The sequence below is a fragment of the Salvia miltiorrhiza genome, chromosome 8 (assembly GCF_028751815.1).
Source record: "Salvia miltiorrhiza cultivar Shanhuang (shh) chromosome 8, IMPLAD_Smil_shh, whole genome shotgun sequence".
Taxonomy (NCBI): domain Eukaryota; kingdom Viridiplantae; phylum Streptophyta; class Magnoliopsida; order Lamiales; family Lamiaceae; genus Salvia; species Salvia miltiorrhiza.
The window spans coordinates 5,735,133-5,746,086 of NC_080394.1; the positions used below are offsets into that span (position 1 = coordinate 5,735,133).

The following is a 10,954-nucleotide window of genomic DNA, read 5'->3' on the forward strand; positions in this document are numbered from 1 at the left end:
AGAAGGATTTCTTCAATTTCATATTTTCAATGAATCAAAATCAATCAAGATAAATTAAAAATTAATTTTATTAAATTTATCTATCAAAACTAATCATCTAAAATAAATGCCATGTTAATAGATTGAGTAAGTAGGTCGTCCACAAACTTTGGATGCTCAACTCAATTTTAACGATTTCAAAATTATGTAATGATTAGGGACTCCATTATATCCCTAACTAGTATATTTTACATTTTATTCATTTAAACTTTTGGGAATTGAAATGGTACAATATTGAACAAATATAGTATAACTGAATTCGAATTTCCAACTTAATCCATAACCCCATTATATCCCTAACTATACTCCCACATTTTGGTAAAAAAAACAAAACAAAAAACAATTCCAATAAAATAGTACACCAAAAAGGAGAAGAAAAAAAAAATATCTAGGAGCTCCTCCTCTAGTTCAACCATGTCCAATTGTTCCCTTCCATCTAAATTCTAATCCAGTGGCCGCCCGCAGCCAATCACAGCCCCGCCGCAGTAAGAGATTCCCCCTCAAAAAGCTAAGTAGTAAAAGGAATACGCAACTGCGCTTTTATCTAACGCCATTATTACTTCATTTTCTTTGGCTGTCCGCGCTAAAATGCGCCTTCACAAAGTCTACCACCGCTTCTCTCTCTTCCATTCCCCCAAACAGCCCCTCATCATCTCCCACTCCCCCCACTCTCTCTCTCTAAAATCCCCCGACCGTCCTCCATTACAGTTGATCAAGCCTTTTTCGTCAACTTCGCCAGCTGCGGGTAGAGCGACGGCGATGAGACTCCGCAACATCGCCCCTCTCCACGCCGCCGAGGGCGACGTCGGCTCCAACGGCGCCGCTCCTGCTGCATCCGCCGCGGCTGACTCTCAAGGTAACAGACGAACTGCGCGTTCGCCGGTTTTTGAATTGATTTAGACTTACTTTCGTTTTTGTTGAGTGCTGATTAAGTCAACCAAATTGTAAGTGATTTAAGCTGAAATGTGCTCTGGAGTCTGGATGACGGTTTCAGCTGATAGTAGCTCTGAATGAACTGACTAGGAACGCAAAGCATAACAGTTACTCATATTGTTCTCTCTGGTGCTACTATTGATTTCCTTTCCTTTTTTTTGTTTTCTGTTTTTCTGATGCTAGGATCATCACGAGTTTAACTGTTTTAGCGTCTGGTTTTGCAAATTTTGGAACTCTAAAACTATGTCCTTGCTAGTAGCGGGTAGCTGCGTTCTTGTTGTGCAGCGCGTTTTGTTTCATTTTGCATTACTGCTATATGTTTATGATGTATGGAAGCAGTATATTTCGCAAAGCTCACAGTCCCTATTGATTGATCATAAGTAGATTTCTCGAAGCAAACTGAATCAGTCACTGATGATTTTAGTCTATATATCCTTTCCGATCTTCCATATGATCTCTTTAGTCCTTTCAAAATGCTTGGCAGTGCCATGTATATGTGTTGATTGAATTATGAATCCTGAAAGTTGCTCGCACGGTCGCACCATACATGTACGACCACATTGCTACCTGTGTTTTCTGCAGTCAAGCTCAATATCTTTGATTTCTCATTTTTGACATTTTTTCAGACTCATCATTGGGAAATGGATATCGCCTTCCTCCACCAGAGATACAAAATATTGTTGATGCCCCACCCCTTCCAACAATATCATTCTCTCCTCATAGGGATAAAATACTATTCCTCAAGAGAAGATCATTGCCTCCCTTGGCAGAATTGGCAAGACCTGAGGAGAAACTGGCTGGAGTCCGCATTGATGGGAAATGCAATTCTCGGAGTAGAATGTGGGTAACAGTTCGTATGTTGGGCTTAATTAGTCACTGTTAATGTTTCATAAACCAACAGTATGGATGGTTTTATGTTTTAATGTTTTATTGTTCTAATGGACTACTGAAGAATGAAATGACTTTCATTCCAGGTCATACTATACCGGTATTGGAATCTATCAATTACTGAATGATGGTACCCTGGGTCCTGAAAAAGAAGTAAATGGACTTCCAAGTGGTGCTAAAATTAACTTTATCTCGTGGTAAGCCCAAATTTCTTTAAGAAATGTGCTCTGTGCACCTTCTTGTTTATATTTTATGCGGCATACAAGATGAATTGACGCCGCACTATATTGTAGTATTAGTTTTTCTTGTCTGATGTCTGATACTTTTTTTAGTCCTCATTCTTCTTCACATTATTACTTCACTTGAGGAATACTGTGAATATTTGGTCATCCCTAACTCACTTCTTTTCCTTTTCCAACAAGGTCAAATGATGGTAGCCATCTTGCCTTCAGTGTTAGAACCGATGAGGTATTTGTCTCCATTTTAGTCTTCCATCATAGCCTGTGATGACATTGGGCATCGCCCATCTTGCTCTGTGAATTTGCCTTCTACCTATATATTTTTTCTACACACTTACTGGATGTTCACATGATATTTATTTATTCTAGAGAAGAATTTATCTCCCCATTCTGCTTATATTTTATCTATAAGAATGTTATTGGCCCTTAAAATCAATCTCTTAACAGGAGGATGGAAGCAGTAGCAAGCTGAGATTATGGGTAGCTGAAATTGAAACTGGAAAAGCTAGACCTCTTTTCCAGACACCAGATATTTTTCTAAATGCAGTTTTTGATAAGTATGCTCCATACCTTAGAATTGAGCTTTTGTTATACAAATTTTCTTCACTTTTTAAATCTCTCTCATTTTTCCTGCTCAGCTTTGTGTGGGTAAACAACTTGACCCTGTTGGTTTGTACAATTCCTTTGTCTCGGGGAGATCCTCCAAAGAAACCTTTGGTTCCTCCTGGTCCTAAGATCCAATCCAATGAACAGAAGGATATAATACAAGCAAGAACTCATCAAGATCTTCTCAAAGATGAATATGATGAATTATTATTTGATTACTATGCATCTTCACAGCTTGTTCTGGTATCTCTTGATGGAACAGCAAAGGCAGTAGGACCTCCGGCTATATATACATCATTGGACCCATCACCAGATGAAAAATATATTATGATTTGTTCGATGCACAGGCCATATTCTTTTATTGTACCCTGTGGGAGATTCCCTCGGAAGGTTGATCTATGGACAGCTGATGGAAAATTTATAAGGGAAATTTGTGATTTACCTCTTGCGGAGGATATTCCCATTACACATAATAGTACTCGAAGAGGAAAGCGCTCAATCCAATGGAGAGCAGATAAGCCATCAACACTTGTCTGGTATGCAATCTAAAGAGTCCTGCATGGCTGCATTTATTATAACCTGAACTGGAAGAATAAGTTTGCAACTTGTAAGGATTTTTTCTGTTGAACTTCTGAAAGCTCAATGGTCAATACAAATCTGTAAGTTCGTTGAAAGAAATTGCTCTTTCGATACGAGTGATATTGGTACCAAATCACGTGACAATATTGTTAAATGGAAATGTGGTATAACTGCATATAGGTTGTGTGCACGTATTTTGCATTTAGTTAATTATCTGGACTTAGAGAATAGCTTAAGAATTAGGATACAGTGGTTGTTCTTACAGTCACGAGCTTTTGTCTGATTTTAATGGCTTTTGCTATAGGAGTTTAATGATCCATGAACTTCGAACCAGGCTTTGCTATTTGCAAATTTGAGATCCTCCACTTTCCTCAAAAAGTATTTATGCACCGGTTTTTATGTATGTTGTTCATGTCGTTGTCTTTAGGTAATTCTTTTGAGGATATTCCGCGTGCCTAACTTCTGTTTTAATATAATACTTTTTATGGCGAATAAGGGTTGAGACACAGGATGGTGGTGATGCAAAACTCGACGTCTCTCCACGTGATATAGTTTACACAGAACCTGCTGAGCCACTTGAAAATGATGAGCCAGTTGTTTTGCATAAACTTGATTTTCGCTATGGGTATGATTTGTGACATGGCTTTAGTCCAGTATATCTTGGATTTGTTAAACTGTGCCAGCAGTATGCTTCATGCACAGTTTTCATGGCATAATGTCATAATTTACTTGGGTTGTACTTCTACTTCTTCCTTGCTCATGCGTCCCCATACTACTTCATAAAAATCACTCAAATCATAATTACCCCCCCCCCCCCCTCAAATTCTAGATGAACCACAAATACCATAACTGAATGATGATTATTTGTAAGTACTTGAATTTTGGCTTAATTTGAATAATTGTCACTCAAGTATGTTTTATTTCATTTGCTTTCACTACCTAGATGATTGATTTCAGCATCTCCACTTTCGTCACATTGTAGTTTTTGATTCTATTTTTCTTGTCAATCACTTGACATACTGACACCACCTCTTGCTTTTCATGAATTCCTTGTGTTTTTAGAGGGATCTCTTGGTGTGACGATTCACTTGCACTAGTTTATGAATCTTGGTATAAAACACGGAAGATAAGAACCTGGGTTATTTCACCTGGGCGTGAGGATGCAACTCCACGCATACTCTTTGATAGGTCGTCCGAAGATGTTTATTCAGATCCTGGTTCTCCTATGCTGCGGAGAACACATTCAGGCACTTATGTGATTGCAAAGATAAAAAAGGAAGGCGATGAAGGGACATATGTCCTATTGAATGGAAGTGGTGCCACCCCACAAGGGAATGTACCATTTGTGGATTTATTTGACATGTGGGTTTCAAATTTCTGTTGCTAGTTATTCATCATAGATTAACAATATAATGATCTGGTATCTGACTTGGAAAGTTTCAGAAATACAGGCAATAAAGAACGGATATGGGAGAGTGACAAGGAAAAATATTACGAGACTGTTGTTGCTCTGATGTCCGATCAGGATGAAGGGGAGATACCTCTTAATCGGTTAAAAGTATTAACCTCTAAAGAATCCAAAACTGAAAACACACAGTATTACATGCTGAGCTGGCCAGAAAAGAAAGCATGCCAGATCACAAATTTCCCACATCCTTACCCTCAGTTGTCTTCACTAAAGAAAGAGATGATTAGGTATGAAAGGAAGGATGGTGTTCAACTCACTGCAACATTATATCTTCCTCCTGATTATGATCCTGCAAGAGATGGACCACTTCCATGTTTAATGTGGTCTTATCCTGGCGAGTTTAAAAGCAAAGATGCAGCTGGTCAAGTGCGTGGTTCTCCGAATGAGTTTGCCGGCATTGGTTCAACATCTCCTCTACTCTGGCTAGCAAGAAGGCAGACTCCTATCACTTGCTTAAGATTGTATCTCTATATCATTTATAGTCATTTGCTTCTCATTGACCTAACACCGGACCTGTAGTTATGCAGTTTTTGCTGTACTCATGATCACTTTAAATCCTGCAGGTTTGCTATCTTATCAGGACCGACAATTCCTATTATTGGAGAGGGTAATGAAGAGGCAAATGATAGGTATTATGATTGAATGATCTGTTTTACTTCCAGATGGATGAGATCTTTTGGTCGATCTAGAGATCCATAGGGTCTGTGTTAAGTATGGTATTAATAACTGGTTTCGTTCATCAGCTATGTAGAACAACTTGTTACAAGTGCGGAGGCCGCAGTTGAGGAAGTTATACGCCGGGGAGTACGTTTCTCCACTTCTAGTTTCCATAAAATTAGTTTTACAGAAAAATGACAATTATATGAATATCGTTCTCACCAGGTGGCTCATCCAAACAAAATTGCTGTCGGTGGTCACTCATATGGGGCTTTCATGACTGCAAATCTCCTTGCTCATGCACCTCATCTGTTCTGTTGTGGAATTGCTCGCTCTGGAGCATATAACAGAACACTTACTCCCTTTGGGTTTCAGGTAGTCCTTTAGATTAGTTTGGTACAGATATAGTTGCTCCAGCTGAGTTTATGCACTATTCTTTTGTTCTTTCCGGAATCCCTCTTTAGCTTATTTGCTCTAGTGCTAGGAGGTTATTATAATGATGGGTTCCTAAGTTGCTGTTTAATCTTCATCAGTCAGCATTTTTCTTACTGGCTGTCAATTATCGAATCTCTCTCTTTCGCAGAATGAGGATAGGACACTATGGGAGGCTGTCAGCACCTACGTCGAAATGAGCCCATTCATATCAGCTAATAAAATTAAGAAGCCTATTTTACTCATCCATGGAGAAGAAGATAACAATTCAGGAACCCTGACAATGCAGGTGGGGACTACCCTTTTCTCTTCATGAAGAAGACATTGTATCTGTGTGCTTTTATCTAACAAATTCTGGGTTAATGTTGCAGTCAGATCGATTCTTCAATGCATTGAAAGGGCACGGTGCACTTTGTCGCCTCGTTATTCTTCCCTTTGAGAGCCACGGTTATTCAGCACGAGAGAGTGTGATGCACGTTCTCTGGGAAACTGACAGGTGGCTGCAAAGCTACTGTGTGGCTAATGCTACCGAAGCACCTGATGCACCTGAAGAAAAGGCTAGCAAAGACACATCAGATGCAGAAATTAAAGCTGTTGGAGCTGCTGGAGGAGTCGCAGAGCAGCCAGAGCCAGATCAAGAACCCGATAGAATTCACATAATCTGCAAATCTTCATTGTGGTAATTATTCACCCCTTCAAGTAGGCAACTCGAACAGAATTACATGAATTGTCCTGATATGCCGTACATTTTGCAGATATCGATCATGACTTGGAACGGATGAACTCGAGCTCGGTTAAAGTTTACGAGCGGGTAAACTGGTATCAAATTTAACAATCGATAGCATCAGTGAAGCTATAGCTCGGTTTACAAAATGCTTCATTTTCTCTTGCAAAGTATTCTGGGCGAAAATTGGCAGTCAATTTACTGTGCATGGTTTCATAAACAAATGATTATTGCACTGGAAGCAAATTATTGGAATGGAATAATGGATCATAATTCTTCGTTTTGGTTTTATATGCTCGTAAACTTATGCAATTCTCTAATAGTCTATTGTCGATAGCATTGTATTCCAGACCAGTACGGTAATTTAATAAATTTCAACAAAACAACTATATATATAAGCGGGCTATTCTTGATTTGCCATATTAATTTTTGGTATTTGCCGTAATTGTAATACTTTAATTTGTTAGTGCATTAGTGTCTCATATCACATCCCAATTTAGTTCTCCGCCTTTTTAGGTGGAAGAAGACTTGAAGTGTTGGTAACATGGTTTCATTTGTTCAGGCTTATAGCAATGTGCCAAAAGATAAGTAAAATAAACTTAGCCAGCTCTAAAAAAAAAAGACTCGGGCAGCCTGTCATGCTATTTGAAAGGGTTTGGCCATATGGATTAGAAATAAAATAAAATTAACACATTACTCACCCACACACTTATGGTGTTGTCCCATACTCCTATATACAATAGAAAATTATCCGTAGCCTATCAGACGCCCACTTGCCTAACTAAATTACATTTAATGACTAGAGAACACCGTATACGCTATTGTAGATCTGATGTAGTGATACTAATAGATACTCCCTTCGTTTCTCAAACATCTTTCTCTATTTTTATTTTGGTTCGTTCCTAAAATATATTTATATCCTATTTTTGAAAATAATTTTGCTCACTATTATTCTTACAATCTTCACTTTTTGTGAGATTCATTCTCCACTCATTAAATATATAATTAATTTTTTGCAATTTTTCCTATACTTTGAAGTATGGGAAATATGCATGTTGACTTGAGTGCAGGTTCAATCGTGCGTATTGATCGCTTAATGTTGTCAATTATAAGGGAGAGATACCATGCCAGATGGTCATCCAAATGTGAACTAATGTATCAATTTAACAAAAATTAATTAATTGAAAAAAAGAGGATAGGGAGTCCGATCATGAGTGCCACCTGGCGGCCGACGACTGAACTTGAATGGTAACGAGGATTTTGATGAATTTTTAATCAACTCACGAATGAGATTATCAAAATTAAATATTTTGTATTTTTTTTATCTAAATAACCTTACTACAAACTACGAAGTGAAACCCACTGAATAGGAAAGAAGGAAAGAGATGAAAAAAAGTCTCTCCGCAGTATTAAAGAAAGAGATGAAAAAAAGTCTCTCCGCAGTATTAAAGTCCAAAATAATAAGCCACCAATTAGGACCATCTCTCTCTCTCTCATGGAAATTATCACTCCGGTCTCCTGCCTCCACCTACTCACTTACAACACCAACAAAAATACAAATCTCAAACCACTTTTTTCTCTCTCCCCCCATAAAAATAAATGGAAAAAATATTGACTACTCAAAATTTGGAGTTTCTATTTTTCTTTTTCTCTTTTTGAGGGAAAAATTTCTATTTATATAAAGCTAAAAACTCGAAAGAGAAACCTTAACCCAATCACTCATGGCGTTCTGCTCCACCAGATTCCTGCTCCTCCTCATCCTCCTCTCCGCCGTCCCCGTCGCCTACATCATCCGCCTCGAGACGTCCGAGCCCGCCGCTCACGTCTACGCCTACAGCAGCAAATCGTGGATCCGCGAGTGCGCCAAGTGGGACGATCTCAACCGTCGCTTCATCGTCTCCTTCTTCGAGGGCGGCATCGGGGTGGTACCGGTGAAGGCGGACGCCGCCGTTTTGGAGGAGATTACGGTTGTCGAAGGCGCCGGCTTCGGGAAGAACTCGTCGCTGGGAATCGTGATCGACCGGCCCAGGAATCGGTTGCTGGTGGCAATCGCCGATGTGCTCGGGAACAAGTACGGCGCTCTCGCCGCTTACGATTTGACCACGTGGAACCGCCTCTTTCACACCCAGCTCGCTGGACCAGGTGATTCGTTCTCTCTCTCTCTCTCTCTAACCGTTTCACAGCGAATAGTTACTAATTATAGATTTCTGAGGTGCAAACACATATAGAGTCTGACGAAAAATCCACCATATACGCCCAAGCAAGTTGTGGCAAATGGTAATTTTGTGTTGCTAATGATTTTTTCTACCTGCATTTGCTTGTAATCATGCGGTAGATAGCACTGAATTTTTCATATTGTGGCGGTAAAGTTCAAATTAACATACGTAAAACAAATTTGGAAGCTAGGTTAATTATGATTTACATTGTATTTCAATTGAATACCGTCTGACAGTTAACCACACACAATTACATATTGCATTTCGTGTAAAAAATGAGATCAACATAGAGATTTTTTCTGGGTTTAGGGGAAATTGCATTTACCACAGTAAATTTGAAAAGTTTCCATTTTATATATATCAAGTTAGACAATAATTCTCGATATTTTAATTATTAGCCATTATTGTTTGTTGTCATCTGCATAATATATACCAATATATAGTAAATTTCTCTCTCTATTGACCGCGAGTAACGTTTCCACTTCCATTTAGGAAAATATATACGTAATTCATATATATCCTCTATTACCATCTAGTGTGACATCTCTTATTGCATTCCTAGATGATTTACATGTGGCAAGTTCATGAAAAAATGGAATATTAAAATGATAAAATGTATATTTTCAAATTATCAAATACTATATGAAAAGGGAAAAAGGTCCATTTAGAAGTTTTAGGAAGAATGGCTCAAAAATTGATGATCTTTGAGTGTATAGCTAATTTAGTGGCCAAAAAAGTTCCTTTTTAGGTTGAGCTTAAAACCTTACTCTTTTTTCTATGTAGCTAAACGAAGTTATTTCTCATAAACTCGTGGGCCCAATCGTGGTTACAACTAACTAGCTTATCGGTCTTCAACGAATTAAATATATTGTTGTACCTGTATTAATTACAAGCATTCATCAACTTCTACCAAGATATGGGTTTAGGTAGGTTTCCCATCAAGATTCAAGAATTAAATACAAGCATGTGATGTTGATGCAAGCGTTGAATTATAGGCTGCATGTTTTTATTATAATTAAACGTATCTTCAATTTAGTCCTTTCTCAAATAGGATATCTCAATGTGGTTTTTCAATATTTTTGGATATGGAACTTTTGTAGTGGTTGCACTTTTATGCTATACTCGATTTTTTTTGTGAAGATGGATAAAGGGATGGGTGTTTATGCTGTGGTGCAGAGGGCAAGAAAACATTCGCAGATGATGTAGCCGTTGATGCAGAAGGAAATGCTTATGTAACCGATGCAAAGGGAAGCAAGCTTTGGAAGGTTGGTGTGAATGGTGAGCTCCTTTCCACCATCGAGAGCCCACTCTTTATCCAAAAAGAGTGGTACCTCAACTTGATTGGCCTCAACGGAATCGTGTACCATCCAAACGGGTATTTGTTGGTGGTCCATACTCTATCCGGCAAGCTCTTCAAGGTCGAGATAGGCAAGGGAGACGTGGTGAAGGAGGTTAACATCATTGGGGATTCGTTGATGTTTGGAGACGGGTTGGAGCTCGTATCCCCCACAAAGCTCGCGGTTGCTGGGAAATCGGTGAGGATGGTGGAGAGCACGGATGATTGGGAGAGTGGGCGCATTGTAGGGAAGTCGAAGGCTCTTGGTCATCGTTTGGTGACAGCAGCCACGGTGAAGGAGGGTAAGGTTTATTTGAACCACCTTGTTGGTTTAGGGTATCCTAAGAGGAAACATGTGCTTCTTGAGGCTGTTTTTACTTGACACTTGTGGAACAGAGGATCCCTGTCTCAATAGGCCATTTTGGTGGTGTTGGTATTTAGTTTTTGTGTTTGCCTTTTTCTAGTTGAAGTTCTGCATAACCTGTATGTTGCATTGCTGCATGCATATAATGAATGATATATAAACGGCTTCATCTTTCTTTAAAGATACTACTTCTATATCATTTATCCTACATTTTTAGTTATGATATTTTCACATTCATTTTCTCTCTCTTTACGTCTCAACTCAATAAATATATGTAAGTATTATATATATTGATTATGCGAAATAGTTTCTTAGGGAGCATTTTCTCTTCTCTTCTCCTCTCCGAATGAGTGCAATAATAAAAGATCACATATAATAATATAACATATCCAATAATAATAGTAATAAAACCAAAATACAAAAGAAAAGGCCTATTTATAATATAGGAAAGGGTGAAAATTTGAAATGATATA

The 10,954-nt window shown here is 38.5% G+C and overlaps 2 protein-coding genes across 2 annotated transcripts; both read left to right on the forward strand.

Annotated features, from left to right (window-relative positions):
- Positions 1-402: 402 nt before the first annotated feature.
- Positions 403-6,991, forward strand: LOC131000360 (probable glutamyl endopeptidase, chloroplastic). Its single transcript, XM_057926233.1, has 15 exons — positions 403-895; positions 1,599-1,812; positions 1,947-2,057; positions 2,283-2,328; positions 2,547-2,656; positions 2,738-3,241; positions 3,781-3,909; positions 4,347-4,646; positions 4,728-5,186; positions 5,316-5,381; positions 5,496-5,556; positions 5,635-5,784; positions 5,993-6,130; positions 6,213-6,520; positions 6,597-6,991. Coding segments are annotated over exons 1-15 (2,865 nt in total). The 5' UTR covers positions 403-627; the 3' UTR covers positions 6,598-6,991.
- Positions 6,992-8,160: 1,169 nt separating this feature from the next.
- Positions 8,161-10,662, forward strand: LOC131000361 (uncharacterized). The gene is made up of 2 exons (XM_057926234.1): positions 8,161-8,707; positions 9,958-10,662. The coding sequence occupies exons 1-2, from the start codon at positions 8,287-8,289 to the stop codon at positions 10,497-10,499; spliced, it is 963 nt and encodes a 320-aa protein (XP_057782217.1). The 5' UTR covers positions 8,161-8,286; the 3' UTR covers positions 10,500-10,662.
- Positions 10,663-10,954: the final 292 nt, after the last annotated feature.

What these genes read in the sequence shown, in the direction of transcription:
- LOC131000360 (XM_057926233.1), top strand. Translation starts at nt 628, where the DNA reads ATGCGCCTTCACAAAGTCTACCACCGCTTCTCTCTCTTCCATTCCCCC. An exon ending in TGCAATTCTCGGAGTAGAAT is followed by an intron (nt 1,813 to 1,946) that starts GTGGGTAACAGT and finishes CTTTCATTCCAG; the next exon opens with GTCATACTATACCGGTATTG. An exon ending in AAAATTAACTTTATCTCGTG is followed by an intron (nt 2,058 to 2,282) that starts GTAAGCCCAAAT and finishes TTTTCCAACAAG; the next exon opens with GTCAAATGATGGTAGCCATC.
- LOC131000361 (XM_057926234.1), top strand. Translation starts at nt 8,287, where the DNA reads ATGGCGTTCTGCTCCACCAGATTCCTGCTCCTCCTCATCCTCCTCTCC. An exon ending in CACCCAGCTCGCTGGACCAG is followed by an intron (nt 8,708 to 9,957) that starts GTGATTCGTTCT and finishes GCTGTGGTGCAG; the next exon opens with AGGGCAAGAAAACATTCGCA.